Source organism: Xiphophorus maculatus, chromosome 9, assembly GCF_002775205.1.
Source record: "Xiphophorus maculatus strain JP 163 A chromosome 9, X_maculatus-5.0-male, whole genome shotgun sequence".
Taxonomy (NCBI): domain Eukaryota; kingdom Metazoa; phylum Chordata; class Actinopteri; order Cyprinodontiformes; family Poeciliidae; genus Xiphophorus; species Xiphophorus maculatus.
In genome coordinates, this window is record NC_036451.1 from 6,266,070 (window position 1) to 6,287,254 (window position 21,185).

At 36.0% G+C, this 21,185-nt stretch overlaps 1 protein-coding gene across 1 annotated transcript in view; it reads left to right on the forward strand.

Annotated features, from left to right (window-relative positions):
* Positions 1–186: 186 nt before the first annotated feature.
* rabgap1l (RAB GTPase activating protein 1 like) overlaps positions 187–21,185 on the forward strand; it is a 116,870-nt gene continuing 95,871 nt past the window's right edge. The window contains exons 1-9 of the mRNA XM_023339056.1: positions 187–280; positions 6,286–6,517; positions 6,800–6,947; positions 12,858–13,062; positions 14,659–14,833; positions 15,732–15,889; positions 16,463–16,573; positions 19,896–19,962; positions 20,247–20,349. Coding sequence (XP_023194824.1) covers positions 6,380–6,517; positions 6,800–6,947; positions 12,858–13,062; positions 14,659–14,833; positions 15,732–15,889; positions 16,463–16,573; positions 19,896–19,962; positions 20,247–20,349 — 1,105 coding nt within the window. The 5' untranslated portion in view covers positions 187–280; positions 6,286–6,379. The remainder of the gene's footprint in view (positions 281–6,285; positions 6,518–6,799; positions 6,948–12,857; positions 13,063–14,658; positions 14,834–15,731; positions 15,890–16,462; positions 16,574–19,895; positions 19,963–20,246; positions 20,350–21,185) is intronic.

Consider the following 21,185-nt stretch of genomic DNA (forward strand, 5'->3'; position numbering starts at 1 on the left):
TCCCTCCTCTGGCCCGCTTAATTAGACGTTTTTAAACTGGAAGAGTGGGTACACGTTTTTGGTCTTTTATTAATATTTTTCTTCAGCTTCTGTCTGTGAAAATATCCACGCAAAAAAAAATTCCTATGCAAGGTAGGTTTTGAAGATAACGCGCATGCGCCATACATTACACCGGAAAATGTTTAATAAAACTCCAGAGTAATTCATCTTTGACACAACACACGATCTTCGCTGCAACTTATCGGACACAAAATAAACAACTCTACAAACCTTCAAATAAGTAAGTTGACAACTCTCTAAACGGCTACCTATGCTTATGTTAGAGCTACATCTGCGAGCAGATAAAGATGGAGACTTGTTTCCTTTCTTCACTCTCGGGTGTTTTTCCTCCGGAGCCGGGCGGGGTGTTCCTGAAAAAGCTCAGTGGTCCAACTGTTTTGGACTTCGAGCTGGTAGCGTTAGCCAAAGTTAGCTCTAGCTCCCAGCTGTAGCCTAGGACACGTAGCCAGGTACTTCCTGTCTAGCCCGCAATCACCTGTCTTGACATTCCCGAGTAAGCGGAGAGGCTTGTGGAAGAAGCGTGAGAAAAAAATCGGACACATTTATGATGAGTTAGCTTGCTCCTTGCTAATTATTTCTCGGTGTTTGTGGTTTCTGCGTTCACTTAGCTACTGCAAAAGCAATTTGGCCGCCTCTCATTGTAATGACATGCAAGGCAACACTTTGTCAAAGCTGTCCAGCTTTCTACATGCTTATCACGGTATAGTTTACAGGTAAAACATAGCAAATGAGGCTAACTAGCAGGGGATACCATGGCACTCTTTGCCCCATCCAGGCCTGCAGACATCAACAAAAACAGTTTACTGCAGTAGTTTACCCTCCTAGGACCCTAACAACAACGTTGTCATGTCAAACAGCATCACCAGCTGTTTTTGATGCATTTGTTTAAATGACACTTGGTGAACCTCTACCACAAAATACTTTTAGTGTAGGAATGGTTCCCTGAAGGTGCGGTTGATTTCAGTATCACAGTTGACAAGTTGGAGACATGTTAGTGCCATACTATAGATAGATATAAACACCTTTTTTTTCATTCTCACCTACCCCAGGTGTAAAAAGTGTTTTAAAATAAACTTGAAATGAGCTAACTGGCCCAGAGATGCAACAGTTTAGGACAAAGAAAACAATTTTTAAAGAAGACAACCGCAAAATAAGTTGTTTTCAAGTCATAATAAGCAACTATGTTTTTCATATAGTTAGAATAGAATAGAATTCAACTTTATTGTCATTGCACTGTCACAAGTACAAGCAACGAGATGTAGTTTGCATCTATCCAGAAGTGCTCTACGAGATATAAATATTTATTCACAGATGTACAAGACTATGTATGTATGGACTATAAGGGGTTATAGCAAGAGATGGTTACAGATAATACCTATGACACTAGTTTTTTAAAAAACATTTTTCCTTCATTTTAATGCTTTAAATGATATTTTAGCATTTAATTTAAAATTAGAATGCACAGGATAATTTTGAATGCAACATAACCAATGTATTGAGTCATATCCAAAAATGGCATCGATTGTTTGTTGTTTTTTTTTCTTGTGAAAACTTTGCAGGAAATGATTCAGTATCAGGGTATAGATAGAAACATTTGCTTAAGAAGAAATTTCAAAGCCTAGCTTAGCCCTGGTGGGAAAGGAAACCTAACCTAACCATTACTGAAATCAGTGTTACAACTGGCTGTAGGTAACGTGTATTTTTCGTGGATAATTTTGCAGAGACAAGGTGCCAGTATTCAGTAAAATGAACTTCCATTCATAGAAGTATTGTCATGCCCTTTTTCTTGAAAAGTGTTACTCGTTCATTCAGACACCTAAATACACATATTCAATGTTCTACCAGCACAATGTTTGATTCCTCAGCCAGAGGTACTGACTGTCAGGAACAAGTTCAGAAAATAAGCATGATGGTGCACATTTTAAAACATTCCTACACTACTGGAAGAAAAAAAGACTGGACTGGACTTTAAGACCTCTGGTCTGTCACTGCTCTCTAAAAACTCATTAGGTGTTTACAGCTTTACTGGTATTTGCACAATTTTTCTCGTTTCAAACAACACGTCTGCTTTTATTTTAACAATTTTTTTGTTACTTTTTGTAAATAATTTGTTTTTAATGCACAAATACATATGCACAATTTATATTTTTTTGTTGGCACATTCCTTTGGATATTTTTAGTATTTTACATTGTAATTTTGCCCTTATTGCACAGTATGTTGTTATTCAGTTTTTTATGGATTACATTTTTATCTTTGTGTGAATCTACAGTACATGCCTTGCTTGCCTGTCAGTTTATTGCAGTGTATATGTTTAAGAGCCCAATTAGCTGCAGTAATTAGCTACTACAACTGTAGTAGTAGTTGTTTCTACTACAATTATTCTTACTGTGGTCTAACAGAATTATATTTACATAATAGAAAAAAGTTGCAAATTTACCTTGAACCAAACAAAAATCAGAGAGATATTTACTCTTTCCCTTTACACAACCTATTGCAGTTATTCTTTCTACATTCTGTAAAATTATGCATTTCACTTTGCTGCTATTACAATGAAATTACCAAGAGATATTTTTATTCTATTCTATTTTTATTTTCTATCTTATTTTTATTACTGTGCCATTTGCCTTATCCAATGAGCCATGGAATAAAAATATTGTTTAATGTCCCTCAGTGGGAAAATTCATGTCTACCAGTAACAAAATGGAAGCAAAGGAAATTACAGAAAGGTAAATATAAAATCCAAAATGGTTTGCTTTTAAAACCAACAAATTCAGCCATTTCACTTTCTGTGCATATGCTTTCTACAATTTATTTATTTATTTGAAAGGGGGATGTTGAAGTTCACAGGAGGCCACCGAAATGATTAAGCAAGAGAAGTTACTGTTATCTATCTGTACAAAATGCTGGCTGCATTATTTACAGCTAGAGAGGCCATGTGCAATGCATCACCTTTCAGTAGTTTGGCAAAAGCATAGATTTCCCTTATCTCTCATTCTTCAAGTGAACTGTAAGTGCACTTAACTACATAATACATCATATAGCATGTGGGGAAGTCCAGCAAGAACCAGACAAACAAACCTTGGTGGAAAACATAGATTCAGTGACAATTAATGTTTATTATTATTTCAGTTTACAGATCAGCTTTGCTTCATGTGTTGTGCCATTGTCAAACACACGGCCTCTTCACACAGCCTGTGTAAAACACACAGTTTCATACAGGCTGTGGCTGGTAACATGTTAACAAGCCAGCCAGTCCTGAACTGGAGACAGGCCAGTAATGACAGGGTGCAAGTTTGCTCCTCTTTTGTGACCACAAGGGATGAGACTGTTTGTGTCATTTTGGAGTAGAATCATTTAATATTAACATGTCTGCAAAGTCTGGTGAGCTGTTGATGTTATATGCATGCAAAGCAAAATATGTATTTTTTTATTATGTAATTTTCTTTGTAAAAGTTGATTATATGCACATTTCATTCTGAAGGACGTGTGTTTTACTACAACTGTGTGACTCAAGTTGTTTGTGTAGCACAATGGGATGTGGTTTATGTGCACAGTCACCGGATTATTTAAATGAATAGTGTAGTACATGGAGCCTGTTTAACACACGTATTGATGAGACCTTTAGCAGACTGAAGGGGAAGGAAATGTTTACTATGTCAGAATAAATACATGGAAATAAACATCAATAGCACATTCAGGACATTCAGGAAAGGATAATCAAATCATTTAATCAAATGGATCTCTTATCTGCACTGTAAGGCAGGAACTTCTAAAAGTTAATGGGCAGATTGTTCTTGTCTTTTTCCCCCCTTTTTTTTGCAAGTGTAATGGATTATGTGTGATGTGAGCACATGACTTATTTTGCCTCCTGCATTTTAGCCTCTGCAGATGGCTGGAGGATAATTTGCCTACTCTTAACTGTATGAATGCCTTCTGTGTGCATCTAATCACGGTGCTATCTGTGACTGAATGGCTCCTTCCTGCATTTCCTCTCGTCAGTTTGTATTTGTATGTCTGAAACCTAAAGTTCCAGATTATCTTTTAAAGATAGATTCCTGCAAAAGCACCAGTGAGTTTAGTTTTGAATTACACTCACTCAGTTTTACAAATTTTTTAATGTTTTTCTTTAAACTAGAGATGCACCAATTTCCAAATGCCCTATTTCCGATCTTCTTTGCTTTTCTTTGAAGTCAAACCTTCCTCTGATTTTCAATAATTGTTTTTTCTAAGACAAAGATAAAATGGAAATATGTCGCAGGTTCTTTGAAAGAGGAGGTTTTGAATTCACGAGGAAATGAATGAACCATAAGCTTGTCCCTATTTTTTTGCATGTCTTCATAAGTCTTTAACTTAGTTCTGATTTTAATAAACTAAGAAAAGTGCATCAAACATGTTATTTGCGGAGGTGTTTATGGATATAGGATGGGAGAAGTTCTAATTTTTGATGCATTTTATAAATAGGTAAGAAAATTCAGATTTTTCACCAATGAGAGCCGATCAAAGTGTAACTGGTTATGATCTGTGTCAGATTATAATCAGATCACACTGACAGGTATTGTTGTCAGACAGCATTATTGTTGTAGAAAGTTAGAATGCCTTTACCACAAAGTGTAAGTTACAGTTGTGATTGGTTACAGATATGATTATCTTTATGTTTCTGGTTTAAAATACTGTAGTATGCTTGATGTTGCTTGCACCTATGTTATTACAGTCGTTTTGATCCACACTTTGTTTTCTCATTTGGTTGTTGTTGATATTAAATGCCCAACCTATCCTGCTGCTTGTATTTTTCTGGCTTGTTGTTTTTTTGCCAGAGCAATACATGCATGTTTTTTCCCAATAAAATAGTCAGGCCATTCAAATTGTAAGAAGTGATTATTATTTTCTTGACTGTTGCTATTCTGATGCTGGCATTTTATTTGAAATATGTTTCAAATATGTTGGCACCACTTATGGAAATGTAACCTTTTAATTTCACATTCCAGCAGCCATTCATTAACTACTGTTCCATAAAGGCGTGTTTGTGGCTCAGCCAGACGTTTTTTTAAATGTGTACAGGGTGTAATAAAGATACTTAGGCCCTGTCAATACTTGTTTTGTAATGTGTGTTAACAGAGGTACCACAAATGAATGTCAATTAATGTTTAAAATAAACTAAGATGCTTTTTAGGTTACCGTTTTTAGGAAAGCTGCTGTTAATGTTATTTTTGTACAAACCCACTTAATTTTGTATGTATTTATGTTTGAAAAATGATTTATTGTTTGCAAGAGTTCAAATTAAAGTCTTAGTTAAATATGCTATGTAATTGTAATAAAAAAATGTAAAAAAACAAAACTAATTTCCATAAATTAATTCAAAGTGAAACTTATCCAGTATATTGATTACACACAGCAACATATTTTCAAACTAATTTTATTAGCCTTACAGCTAATCCCAATAGTTCATTGAAAAATGAAAATATGACATTTGTAGATCTAAAACGGAATCTACAATAATACACAATTCATATAATTCAAGTTTTACGCTTAAATTACTGAAATAAAGAAACTTCATAATATTAAAATTTTTGAGATGCACCTATATTGACAATATCTTACAGAGTTTTTTTTAAAATTATTTTTACTTTAATTTAAAAAACACTTATTTTTAACAAAACAGTAACGACAACAAAAATAATTCTCTTAAGTAGCATTTTGGTAAACCTTAAAAGTTCTGTACAAAGTTTAATTTAACATAAAGTGCCGGATGAACACTCAGTTATACATAAATAACAAGTTTAAAAATATAACCATCATAAAATGTTATTGATGGAAACTCAATGATTGTATTAATCGGTAGCTGGGCTTTCAGAGACTGTTGCTGCAGTTAAATCTTATGAATTATGCAACTGAATATGTTGTTGTATAGCAAGTGGGTCCTTCCATCCTAACGGGTATCATTAACTCAGATGTTGCATAAAACTTGTCTTGTTTGTTTAAGCAATTAAATGAAAACATCAAGAATGTGACCCATATTTGTTGATTTCATTTGCTGAACTGTTTCATTGGGCCTCATAATGAACTTTTAAGGGTTGGACACTATTGCAAATGTAACTACATGATTGTTTGGGAGGCAACAATACCATGAGTTTAATAGGATATACAGTCTGAAAGAGCCTCACTGCTCTTTGTATTCACATGTGAGTGCCACATTTCTAATGTAGTTCCTTTTGTTTTTCATGCAGGCTGCCGTCCAACACAGCTGGGCTGACAGGAGGGAAGGGGAGAACATTAACCTTGGTCTCCCTTAGATCCTGATCCTGAGTGAACCTGCTAGCCATGGATGACAGCTCCTCACTGGGCAAAGTCAGCAGCTCAACAGAGTCCGTGGCCACCGTCACCAGTGAAGAGTTTGTCCTAGTGCAGTCCAGCTCAGCCAGTTCACCGCAGGGCTCTGAGGGCAGACCAAGACTCAAGGTCAGAAATGAGCACCATATGATCACTGAATTAGTTTAAATGAATTGTCCCCATAATCTACAAAGTTAGTCACACCTGAGATATTTTGAGTAAATTTGAAGTTGCAAAATATAAAGCAAAACTCTTACTTTGAATATTTTACAAGATTAAGTGATCTTCTGTACCAAATATACAGTCCCTAAACTGGGGTGAATACATTTGTGCATGAATTTTATGTGATTCTGTGCAGTCATAAGCTAAAAATAGCCTGCTCCTGTAATATTTTGTCTTACCCACCCCCAGATGTCCTGGAATGGAAGTGATCAGCTGGAAAAGGCTATGGAGGAGGTGTTGGATGACGATGATGAGGTGAAGGTAGAAAAGAGCTGTGTGGAACAGATGGAGAAGGAAAAGAAACTAGAGAGCCAAGTATCAGAGACCCAACCTGCAGGTAAACACTCTGGAACCAATAGGTTTGAATAAGGTTAACATTTATTCCTGTCACAAAAACAAATTTTGCTGGACAATAATTTGTCCCAGTAATTACTGCAATAAACAATAATAATGTTTTGAGACTTTTTTCAAGTAATATATTGAGAGTGGCATAATTTTCCTCTCTCAAAGATGAATAAACTTTAATTTTGTAAAGAACATTTGGCACTGGAACTGTAAGATATTGTAACTATACAAGATAAAACAAAACAATAAATAAAACAGAATTATAAACCACACACAACTGAAACTGTACATAAAATTGATTGTGACATTTCTGTTAACAAGACTTCCATCAGAATGGAAATTATCAAACTTATTTTAATTTGTCATGCAATTAATTAATTGCTTACTGCAATGAGCTTGTTAGCATGCTCATGATCTCAAGCTGGAACTTTTTAATTAATCAAATTTATAAACTTTATGACTTGAAAATTATAAAAGCTTGTGGTTGGATACTCCTGGTCTACTGCACATGCAGTTAAGTAATGTCTATCAGCAGGTTGTTTTAGTTGTTTTGGTTTATGAGAAATTGACGTGGTGTATTATTATTAGATAAATTAAGATATATTTAAATTCATTGGTTAAGTACAATAAGTGGCTTGTTTACGGGTATAAAAACAGAAAAGATTTGGGTGAAACAGCAACACTTGGGTACAAAACGGGGCCTTGATTTGCCAGAGCCGTACCCCTCCCATGGTTTTCTTTGCTATTGGATCAACACAGTCAGCACTTGAACTCTGGCTGCTTTGCATGTAAACATAGTTGACTGAGGTCACTCAATAAACAACCCTTGTACAGCAAAACAGAGCTTTCAGGCTGTAGGAACTATACACACTCATGAACTACTTTTCAGTATTACCTGTACAGACTTAAATAATGAACAAAGTTATTCTGTTTAAGTTTGTCTAATTTTGGCAGTTCTACCAACAACCATGTATGAAAACAACAACGTGGCTTGTAAAGTTATGTATGATGGAGTAATAGGGTTCTGTTCCATGGGGTGACCTTAACGAACAACCCAGTCCTATTTTGGTCACTTGTGCTCAAACGCAACGTGTTCAGGTGCACAAATCAAGTTCAACAAGGTTCTACATCATTTACTGGTAAGACAACCTGAGCTACAGCTGAATGTGAGGATAAGTCCGTGTTGTTGTCCAACAGGAAAATCATGATTTCTAGCACTGGCTTTCTGCTCTTCTATTATATCACTTGACTTCATAAGCCAGCATTTTTACAACAGTGAAAAACCACAGAGATTTAACTGAAACTGTGTAGTGGTAATAAAATCTTGTGCACACACAAGATTTTAATATTGTAGCCTGTTCTGAATTATTTTCATTGAGATGGGCTGGTTATCAGTGGCGGTTCTAGACCAACTTCAGCAGGGTGGAGCCAGTGTTGTTTTTAATAGGGGCACAGAAGAAAGGCATGAAACAAAAAACAGGGCAATATTTCATTGTTGAATATATTAACTGAGCCACTTGTGACTTTGAAGCTGCAGATGAAAAGTCTGATACTATCTCAATATGGCTCAAGCTAAAAGTCCAACACTTTTATTTTTATTTAAAGTAAAACTGTGAAGGTAAATAATGAAATTGGTCTGAGGGACCAATTTAAGAAATTCATTTAGTATTATCCCTTCATTACCTCAGGCATAGCAAGAGGAAAGACCGGTTCTGCAGGGACACTGGCTCCTGTTGCTCCCCGTCTAGAACTCTGGCATTTTGTTACAAAAATGCCAGAGGAAATGCAGAAATGACTGGATTAATGCAATGCTGTTCCCTTTCCATCTGTTGTTGTGAACTGCCAGTCGGGTGACTAAAGGCGTCTGCATTTATCTCATGCTTACTGAAAAGACAAAACCGGCCGCTTGGAAATAGTTCCAGTCGTAAAAAAGCACAGACAATCCTGTTGGGGAAGCTATAACAATTTCATAAGTTGTTTCCAGCTCCTAACACCAGGCCAGCTTTTTACCCCACAACCCATCTATATCTATGTAGGGATGTACAACTAACCTTTATTATTTTTATCTCTCTTTATTAAAACAGATTAGCTGTTTTTTGTTGCGAGTTGGAGCTCCTTATTATTAATTCACAACATTTAAATTAATTGAAAGCACATCTGAGTATATAATTCAGTTAGGAGAAATATAAGAAATAACACAAAAATCATAAGAGAGAATTGTGGAACTCCACAAGTCTTGTTCATCCTGGGGTTCAGTTTCCAAATGCCTGGAAGTGCTGCGCTAATTTGTTCAAACTTTTTATATACAAGTCAAGACTTGTATATAAAACAGGGGAATGTCCACCCAGTGCACTATTAAGAAAGGGGTTTCTGTGATGTGGGTTTTTGGTGCTTAATGTGTGGACAATCCCAGGGAAAAACAACACATTTTCTGAAAATGCTGACTGATGCTGGTAACAGGGTGTCATTTGCCACAGGGTAAATTAATTCTGTACTAATGTAGGCCTAAAATCCATTGCTCCAAAGGTAATATAAAAATGTAGATATTTTTACAGATTATTTGTCTCATATTATACTGTCACAACATTGTGATAATTTTAACCAATATTTAAAAAAAAACTAACAAATTTTTTTAACTAAAGATACATACTGCAGCTTGAAGGAAAAAGGGGCAAGTTTGCAACCCTGAGAAAACCATCCCAGTTGTGAAGTATGAAGATGGCAGCATCATACTGTATGGATGATTTGCTGCAGGATGGAGTGCTACACAAACATAAATAGATGGTTTTATGAGTAAAAAACACTATTTGGAAATATTGAAGCAACATCTTAAGACATCAACCAGGAAGTTAAAGCTGTTGCACAAATTGGCCTTCCAAGTGGCACAGCATCAACAAAGACAATCAGCTGGAGTATTCATCACAAAGCCTTGATTTCAGACACAGACTATTTGGTATGTTGAGCATCTTAGTCCACAAACTAGACTCAGTTACACCAATTCGGTCAAGAGGAATGGACCAAAATTCAAACAATTGTGAGAAACTTGTGGAAGGATAGCAAGAACATTTGGAAAATTATTCAACCAAATAATGTGAAATGTCTGTTAACTTCTGAATTTAAAAAGGGTACAAAAAGTTCAATAAACAAATCCTCTTCATAGGAACTTGATGATCTTCTGCTAAGCAGACTGTTATTGTACTATATTGTGCTGTATTTACTTTAGTTGTTTTTAAATGTTGTTATATTGCATACTGCAGTAGATATGAGTACCGAGAGTTTCATTGACCAAGACTAACTCCTAGCCTCAGGAAGGAATGAAAAGCTAGCAATGTTTTAAAAATACAGTTACAATTTCAAGCTGTTTAAAATAAAAGCATTTATAGATCAGTTGATACATTTTTGCTGTAAATCTTTATTTCCCAGCATTGAAAGATGTTTTTACTCTTTTTATATACTGTGAGAATTTTAGGGTGACCCTTGAGTGATTCTGATGCTCTGTGCTTTAACTCCTCTGTGTCCCTGACTGATTTGTTTGGATCGTTTCAGTCTTTTTTCCCCCACTTTAACTGCTTTTAATGATCCTTCATTATGTTTACAATGACATAAAAAGCAGATGTGATTCTTCACATCAGAGGAGAGGAAGTCCAGCATAAAAATTTATTTTATTTTTGGATGAGTTCAGGTGAAATGAAACGGAGAGTGATGAAATGTGTCACACAGGAAATAAGCACTATGACTGTCTTTAAGCAAATGGTTAGCAATGTTCACAAGAAGGAAGCGTTTTGTTCCCAAAAAGGCAAAAAGAAAAGGTATGTTGGGACATTTTTAAATGCAAATACAGCTATTCAGCTTTTATTTTCAGTTGAATTTGGTGAAGACATCTTTACTAGCAAAACTAATCAGTTATTTTTTAAATCTTATAGACAACATCAAATGTAGCACTAGTGACATGTAATGCTACTGTGAGGTTTCACTTTGAAGATGAATTCACCTTTGCTTTCACTTGAGGTGTTCGATGTTCATGTGTGGCAAATGCCCACGGCATCACTGTCTTGGGGGCAAGCTGACTCCTTTTTTTTCTTTTTGTTTAAATATTGTTTAATATTTAACAATATTAAAAAATGTTTAATATTTTTCTCTATTACCTCTGCACTGGAATGGGAGGATTCATTTAGCTGTACAGGTAAATATGTCTGTACACCAGCTTTGTAAGTTTCCTGTCTGGTTAGCATTATTAAAGCTCTTGTTTGACATCTTTTCATGATTTGGGGACAACATTTAATCATCTCTTGCCAAAAACCTTAACTACCTAGTGCAGTTGAGGCTAAACTGGGTAAGATGGTTCATTTGAACTACAGTTTGAGATTTATGAAACCTGTATTATGTTCCTGAAAACCCCCCCCCAATTATTTTAAGCATTAGGTCTAGGGCTGTAACAAAATCTCTCTGTACAAGATCTTGTAATGTTAAAACATTACAATATTTCTTGTTGAAGTGACTGCTAGTCAGTTGCAGTAAGCCTGACTTCACCTGATAAAATTCTAACATAATATGCTCCAAATATTCTTAAATAATTTGTTTAGTAGCATTTTGGCTTTGAAGTAGGAGTGATAAATGGCGACAGAGTGATAAACGAGGATAAACAATATGTAAACACTATAGTTCAGATGCTGAAGGAGGCAGAAAGCATCTCTAAAACAACCAATGGCTGGAGGACAAAAATGGAAAATGTTGTAACTGCAGACTATGCATAGTTGAAGCACTGTTCTAAGGTCTGAAAAGATAAAAAGGCTGAAGAAGACTTTGGTTTGCTAAGTTTGTGGACAAACCAAAGAAAATGAAGCATAAAGGCCTATTTTGACATAAATTAGATCTTTAAAGTATAATGAAAGTCTCGTCCTGTCTTGTTCTTGTGAATTTAGGGCTAGATGATGTGGCTGAAAAACATATCATGATATAAGAGTGTCATGAATAGCTTATATAAATAATTATTGATTCGTTTTTTGTTTTAAATATCTGGAATACTTCCAAACAGGTAACGTGACACAAGTTCACTCTCGTGGTTATTTTCTCCCTCCACTCCCTGCTGTTCGTTTTATTTTTAAGGAGTGGTCGCACTGTGGTAAAACATTAAACTGCTGCTGTGCAAGTTACTCAAAGAGGTTGCTGCTAGGCAACCACAAGTTACTTAACAGGTTGTTGCTAGATTACCAAAGAATGAGTGAGTTAGTTGATGTAATCAAACTTGGTTAGCTGGCAGTGAGATCAGCTAAAGCCTTTCATTTGCCGATATTCCTCAGAATGCTGTGTGGTTCTGGATTGGAGTTCAATGAAATTATTGAGTATTCTATCAGATGTATTACCTATTGATATCAATCATGTGTTTACAGAGATATCTATTGTTATTGATATATTGTCCAGCCCTATGTGATATTAATGAGTTTTAGGTATCACTACTCCCCTAATTAAGACCGTGTTAAATTGTTAAGGAAGTATTGGTCACCATTTAAACAAGAGCTGGCAGTGTCGTCAGTATGATTTTGCAGTTGTGCTGGACAGCTGCAGAGAGACTGAGGGGGAAACTGTTATCATGCCATAAAAGCGAGCATGTGAGCAGTGGAAGTTCAGCTGCTGATTTCATTGTTCTGCTTCCTGTTTGTGGGTGTGAAACTTTCAGACCGGAAGATATTTCAGAGAAGACCCTCGAACTTCCTCTATCATTCTAACGCATCTTTCTTCCATCCTCTTCTTGGTGCTGTGAATGCAGCTTTGCTCTTTCTGTCGCTGTCTGTTTAGGTACAAGAGTGTTTCCTGTTCACATGACATGGAAAGAAAACTTCACCTTAAGTTTTCAACAAGTGGCCAAAACTGTTAAGAGAAAAACCTGTCTGTCTGTACACAGAAACATGTCCGGCACCATCCAGTCCCAGTGTCATAGAGGAGGACAGCGTCCAGTTCAACAAGCTATCGTATCTGGGTTGCACGTGGGTCAAAGCTCCTCGCAACGAGGCAGAGGCGCAGAGTGCCATGGCGACCCTGCGAGCGGAGAGTGCCATCCCGATTCCCATCACACTGCATGTTCCCTGTGGTCCAGATGGTTCTGTCAGGTCAGATAAAGGAGTCTGATTGTAAGAAATACTGAGACACTAGAAAATTGCATGGACAGAATATTAGTATGTGCTTTGCAAATACTAATATTTCCCTTGAACTTTTTTTTCACTAAGTCCCAGTGTGTTTCGCTGGGACTTATTGTGATAAGTCTATCACTTATTGTGATAGACTAACAAGGGATGAAAGCGAGAAATTGGTTTCAACATTTTTTACTCATAAGTCTTAAAAGTGTGATGTTCATGTGTGTTTACTTCCATTTTCTTTTCTCCGATATGCCTTAGTAAAATACAGTCCACCAAACATCACCTAATTAAAGTTTGGTAGTAAGTAGTGGACAAATTGTGACAAGTTGTGCCGTCCACACTTTTTTCTTTAAACAAAAGTTTTCAAGAATTTGACTTGTTATAGGAAGCCAAATGAAATGCCTTCTGTGGTCCCATAAAGGTGACACTGTATAGTTGATAGAGGATTCCCTGGACAGATGAAACTAGAGTTGAACTTTTTGGGCCAAAAGTAAAATGCTACATGTGGTGGAAAATAACCCTGAATGCACCACAGCTATTAGTAAAAGTGCGGATGGAAAGATCAGGCTGTCAGGATGTTTTCCTTCTGCAGAGACAGGAAAGCTGGTCAGAGTGGATGTGAAGATGGATGACGCTAAATATAGGAGGACAACCTGGTAGAGGGTCTAAAAGGCTGAAGTCATCGACCCTGAACAGGCAGCCAGAGTTACAATATTATGGTTTAGATTAATTTGTATGATGTTTGAGTAAAGTAAAGTAGAAACAAAACAATTTTTGTTTTTTGACAAAACCTAAATTGATGTTCACAGATGCTCCAATCTGACTGAACATGAGCTATTTTGAAAAGAACTGGCAAAAGAATGAAAAAATAAAATTAACAGAAGTTGTTGTAATGTGAAAAACTATAAAAAAGTTCAAAAGGTTATGAATACGTTTTGCAAGCACTTGTGTCCGACGTTTTTTGGAAAAACTACTTTTTGCAAAGCATAGTGTATGAATTTGTGTTTGGCTTTGATTCAAAGTTGGATCACAAAATATTTCACCTGAAAAATTGTCTCAACTTTGATGGGAAGCTCGGAACTGAAGGCTTAAGGTGTAACTGTCTTATGGACACGTATACACATGGACAAAATGACATTTTTAAAATACAAATCATAAGATAATGATAAGGACTTCTGAGCCTGACTGTCAAATCTAACTTATCTTCTTTACTTAAATCAGTTATCACAAGTTTTCAAATCTCCAAGGTCTTTTGAAAATGACCTTGGAGGTTATTTTCCAAGAATGAAAAAAATATGCTACAGATCATGAAGTAAAATCAGATGACAGAAACTCTTTTAGCCACGTTCATTCATTTAGTAAAAAGGGAACATGGAATTTAAAATGTACTCTAAAGGAAATGAGACTGTTGACTAAAATAAGAATAAAACAGCCAAACAAATAATGCACTGATTATTTATAGCTGAAGGCCTTACTAATTAATTCAGTTATAAATCAAAAATGGAAATAATCAGCTTCATGTACAGTAACAGAAATATTGTGTAATTTTTGTCCTTTCCATCTTCTCAGAATCGTAGACCAGGCCTCAGGAACAGAGATCGCCTCCTTCCCCATCTACAAAGTGTTGTTCTGCGCCCGTGGGAGGGAGGGCTCTGTGGAAAGCGACTGTTTCTCCTTCACTGAGAGTTACCGAAGCTCAGAGGATTTCCAGATTCACGTTTTCTCTTGCCACATCAAAGAGGCCGTGAGTTAAACTTGTTTAGACAATAAACACTAAACAAAATCTCAGCTAGTTTCTCAGGCTCCATTAGTTCAATTCTTCAACATTTTAGATCCAAAATACTTTTTAAAAATTAGTATTTTCCCTTCCAGCATCAGAAGCTGTTAATCCTGTCAATAACTTGGTCTTTGTTGCCATTACAGAAATGCAATGGAATCACAACAGAAATACAGAACTGTACAAAATAGTTGATTTGCATTTAGTTAAATAAAGCCGCCTGTACTTGTTAGTCCAGTTCCTGTCTGGACTAACAAGTACAGGCAGTATATAGCATGCTTCAGTCTACGTGTCTGTATATAGCATGCTTCAGTCTACATGTTTCTTTCTAATTGTACAACAGAATGTTACTACTCCATTTTAGTTCTGTGAAACAATGAAAATGTTTGTAACTACTTTTTTTTGTAGTTACAAAACATGTACAGCACTTGTAGTACTTCTGATTATCTTGGGATCTCCTGCAAGTCAAAAATATTTAGAGTTCACAACAATGTTGGAAAAGTGTTACTTGACTCTGTTTTCTTTCTTAACTTAATTTGAAAAACTTAAAAATATACAAACAAATTATCTTGCAGCTCAAAGTCCAGCTGGTCTCAAAAAGGAAGACGGGTGAAGACCAGCAGTTACCTTAAATAACGTGGAGCACTCATAGACGACTAGTAAAAACTTCCCAAGTGTTTAAAAAATATTTAGTTGTACCAGCTATTGTTGGCCAGTTGGGGGCACTATTGTCTTTTTTTTTCTCCCCCCAATTTGTTTCTTTGTTTTCCATTTTTATTTTGTCCTCCCGTTTACTTGTAAGGTATTAATTTTGTAACATCTTTTTCAATTGTCTATTTTCTCCCTTTCTTGTCTTTCCATTCAGGTCTGCCGCATTCTTTACAGTTTCTCCACAGCCTTTCGGCGCTCTTCACAACGAGCAGACATCAGGGACACCGCGCTTTCTGGCCCGCCTGATGGTGATCTCTACACCTTCACTGTCTCACTAGAGATCAGAGAAGATGATGGCAAAGGCAACTACAAGTACTTGGTCCAAACACCCAGACACACACAAATGCAAATCAAATGCACAAACACAGTTTCTGTTTTGTCTTTTTACTAACAGGACTCTGGGCAGAAAATATTATCTTTGCAGTTGAAAATTTTGACTCTGCTAGGCTAATGATTGAAAACATGGTCGGCCAATTTTTTCATGTCAGTTGGCAACGATAGATAACTTGTGACATCTTAAGTAAAATGTAAATAAAAAGGTAACAGTTACAAAGCAACAGAGAATGAACTGAGTTTTAAAAAAGCTATATTGAAGTACCCTTGGTAATGTTAATATCAGGTATTTGTGTACGCAGCAGTATAAAAAGACACACAACTGATTTGTCATTGTCTTACTTTAGATGGTTAGGATTACCAAAATTGTAAATATATATGTAAAAAAATAGTTATTTTATTGTTTTGGCAAATGGAAAAATAATGTAGTAATTCAAATGAAATCAGGAAAGATTTTGTCTGATTTGATGGCAGACATTTGAGGAGATAAAAATGTCATATATTGTATGTAAATATCTGGTCTTCATAACTCATATTTTTTCTTGTTCCCAGCCCAGTGCCAAAGGACAGGGATAAGTTTTACTTCAAGCTGCGACAGGGTGTCCAGAAGAAGGTGCTGGTTACTGTTCAACAAATGTGCAACAAGGAGCTGGGCATCGAAAGGTTAGCATTAAAATGGTTTTCAGTATAAAACAAACTCAGAAGTATAACATAATGAACCAGGCACAGAACATGAAACTATCACAATGTAGTGTTGCAGTTGAACCCATAATACAGGCATAATTGAATACAGGAGATATAATAAAGAGACTTTACATAAAATAACAAACTTACAATACAGCAATAATCAGGACAAGGAAGAGGCAAGATGGTAACTTTCTTAGCAAATGAGAAAGTTAAATACTGAGGAGCCTGATTATTTGCTAAAGAATAGGTGGTTGATTGGGAACAGGGTGCAGCTGTGAGGGAAGACCGGGCAGGCTGGTGGAAGGAAGAAAACTAAGGAACATGAAAGGAGCTGAAGAGGAAATAAACAATGATCAAGTCAATACACTGATCTAAGGAAAATCTAAGAAACTGAATACAAAGAAAGGAGCTGATATGAGATAAAGGTTGGATATAAACAAACAACAAGGAGTAAATCATGGACTGAACAACCAAATTGCCATAACCCCCTCAGCAGACAAGAGCCACCCTGATCCTCGTGAATCTGAGGTCTGAAAGTCAGTCAGAGTCTTCCTTACCGAAGAGTAGACTGTCCAAGGAACTCTGAGAAGAATTATTCCTCGATTGCTGAAGCACACGTTCCCGTCCTCTTCCTTAAAAACTCTGTTCAGTTCATTTATATAGCGCCAATACACAACAAATGTAATTCAAGGCACTTTACAAAAAAAAAGTAATTTAAATTCAGTCACATACATTCCAATTGATCTGAGTTACACACAAAGCTCTTACTATTCAAATTAGTTTAAAAAGTTTTCTAAGGACTTAATTGGGACCACCACCCTACCACTCAGCAGGTTCTTCCTCGGTCCTCTATGGAACATTAAAGAGGCAAATCAGCTGGCCAACAATACTCAAACCCTCCAGCATATCAGGAAAAATCTATTCCACCCCTATCGCCCTGAAATTGGGTGCTTTTTAGGTATCTCAGCAACTGCTGGCATGGTGATGGACTTGCCTTAAAGACCCAAGTGTCATAATATAGCTTATGGGATAAACAATTCAATAAATAAATAATCCCATTTTCATAAACAAGTCAGAAATATCTTGAGGCTAGCTTGACCACAAGTCTGCACGTTTAGGAACTGACTCTGTTTTTAAAAACTGGGTATTTAAATTGTTGTACTGAAAGGCTGACATAGTTCTACTTTTCTACATACCATTATAGAACCTTTCCTGTCTTATACTTTAACTCATTTACTCTTTCTGTACAACGGAGCATTAACCCAGTTAATGGTGCACAAAACATTTATGGACTTATCTTTTATGTGATGGTATTTTGGTAATGATTGGTTTTATCAACATAAAGGATTTCAACATGTGTCTCTGTTCCACATCTAAAATAAACAAGGAGGATAGAATATTCTGGGCTTAAAAGCTGTTTAATGCTTGCTCCTCATGAACTCCGTGAACAACAGCGCAGACTATGTTTTAAAGTCACATTCAAATTTCTGCGGCCCACTGTTTGTTTATATGCTTGAGTAACACTGGAAAAACTAGATAATTTCCCCTTTTTCATCTTCACACCTCTGGAGCTATGAGATTGAGACAAAAATCTGCCCTCTCTTTTTTTTTTTTCTTATTCAGACATTGAAACCTCTATGTTCTTCAAAGAGATTATTCTCATGTCTATTTACATTGATTGTGACCCTTAATTTATTTATATTTATATTATCTGTTCCTTAGGAATACAGTTTAGTTTTTCATAATATGTTGTGGCAGTCAAATGGTGTTAGACTTGTTCTCAGATTTCATCAGGAAGTCCGACCACCTCTGTGACAGCAGTTTAGTTTCCCTGGCTGGAAACAACAAATGGATATTAACAGAGTTCCACGGAGTAAAGACTTCAACAGTGACTTCAGAGAAGCAATTACTGTTGTTATTGGAGACCATTCAGGACGGTTGCTGCCTGTCTTCCCAGGAATAGACACTCTGGGGAAATTCACCCCACAGTCAGACCATGCAAAAGCCTCTGCAAGTTTGTTATAATGTTAAACGCAGCGTATCGCATCACACCAATGGCTGTTTTCATTGGGTCGACCAGGACACCAAAATACTCCACAACCAAACATGAAGCCATCTGTCTGAAACTGGGTCATGCAAGCAGGAAAGTAATGTTGGGATAAAATTCCTCTAAGACAGCTAAAGATGCTTCAGCTAACTACAGAGGTATGAGGGTGTACCTAAATTTTCACACATACCTTTTTAATTTTGGCTTTGCCTGTTTTTATTTTATCTAGATTGATGTGATTGGATGATTTGTGTCTCTTGTTCTAAACGTGAGGCCACATTAGAACTTTGCAAATTTCAGATTATTCATGTCCAGATATGTAAAACTCTGAAATTGTAATTGCAACAGGGTGTACTTTGTGCTTTGAGTGTACAAATGTTGCTTCAGTGATTAACTAGACTGTAAATGCGTCCTTATGCAGTTTGGGTCAGAAACTGGAAAAATCTTTGCAACCTAAAGATGAGAGGACTTTACCTTATTGAGAGATAATTTGAAGGAACTTGGGCCAAAAAATCTCTCCCTACTCACATGATAATATAAGTGGAGAAAGGACCTAATGAAATCTCTCTTTTAAGTGAGATTTTGTAGCTCATTAAAGATAAACGAGACATGGAAAAGAGGCTACGCACAGTAGTGAGAACTTGATTTGCATTTGCTTGGACTTGTAATTTCTGCCCATCTTATTTAAACAACCATGTATTACAAGTTCAGAAAGCGTGCTTATTAGTCCATAAAGTCCTGCAATTCTTTTAAGGAAATTGTTTTGTTTATGACAATTGCTATTAAATAAATCCCATTGGTTGTTATTAAAATGTTTCATTAAATTCTCTACATTTGTATTGAAACATCTGCTATCTTAGAGTTTAAACATTTAAGAAATTAGCTTTTTTTTGCTGTACATATCACCCAACTCTAAGCTTCTATAGGAGCAAGATTAAAGACTATAACAACAGAGACCTCTTAGCCTATTTTCTATCTGTTCTGGTTATTAAGACATTAAAACTAATTTACTAGTTTAAAGTATCCAATGGTAATTAGGCATAAATACAATCAGACGGTAAAGTACAAGCTAAGACGTTTGTCTGAGATGTCTTCGGAATAGATACTGTATCTGAGTGTGGATTCACATCTTTTTTTTCTCTCCATTTTCTTTTCTCTCTGATAACTTGACTGATGAAGGCAGGCTGTAGCTCTGCCTTGGAATTAGTGGGTATTGATTTGTGGGTTGTGCCTCCTTTGTCTTCTGTTAAGGTGTTTTGGGATGCTGCTGAGTCCCGGGCAGAAAGTCTGCAACAGTGACATGCATCTTCTTGACATGGTATGTGTGACTTCATTTGACTCATTTTATTACTGGCCTTAAAGGGTTTAATTCTAACTGAAATCAATGCATGTGACTGTTACTGTGAAACACCTCGTTAAAATGTATTGATTGATCAAATAAACCATCTGTTATGCTGATTGTGAGACTGAATTAGTTTATAGAAACATGAAAACTGGCCAGTAAAAACCTGGTGTTATTGCATGATTAATAAGATGGTAGGTAAAAACATAAATATTGCTGGGGATAAATAAATACATTTTATTACTCGACTCCTTTTGTAGGAATCAATGGGAAAGAGCTCAGATGGAAAAGCCTACGTTATCACAGGAACGTGGAATCCCAACATGGCCGCCTTCCAGCCTCTGAATGAAGACACACCTAAAGGTTTGTCTTCAAAAAAGGTTTTCTGGTTGGTTTAACAGTTTAACAGCCCATCTAGCCTTTTGCCAACAGGTTATTGGAGCCATGCTCTTATCCAATAAGGGGTGTGGTGGACATACAGGATACAGTTTCTTAACTCAGCATTTGTATTTTAGTTGGAACCAGCAATATTAAATCCAGTTTGGGTAACCTTTATTGATTAAAAGCAAAGTTTAGCTAACCTTCAACTAGATACATACTGAAACCCTGACACCTCTATTTATTTTCTTGTATATTATTATTATTAGAAGTATGTACTATTATTACTTTAGTTTTTATTTTCCCTATGTCTATTGCTGTTATTTTCACTGTAACTGTTATGGAAGTAGTTAATGAATATTAGTTTTTCTTAATGAGGTTAATGTTTATCTGAGGGAAATGCATTTCTCTTTGCTTTTTCTGTCATCAGTACTCTCCAGATGACGTGCCAGTGTTGGAATTAAACAACATGTACACTTATTGTATGTCAAATGTCTGAAAGGAAGGATTGTATTAATAAAATGTTAATAAGATGTAAAATGTGAACTGGGACAAGGATGGATCTGCGTATATGTCTGTGTAAGACATATACATAAATAAATAAAAAGTTAAAAAAAAACATTTGACACTAAACACTTTATTTGGGAGTTTAAATGTGAAACATTTTCTATCTAGGAGGTACAGATGCTTTAACAGTTTTTTATTTCTCTATTATAGTGTACACCTAATTTATAATTTCAGCTTTATCCAAATAAACAAATAAACAGATTTTACTAAACAGACTACAGAGAGGAGATTCTGCAGCTCACTCAGTGGTGTTC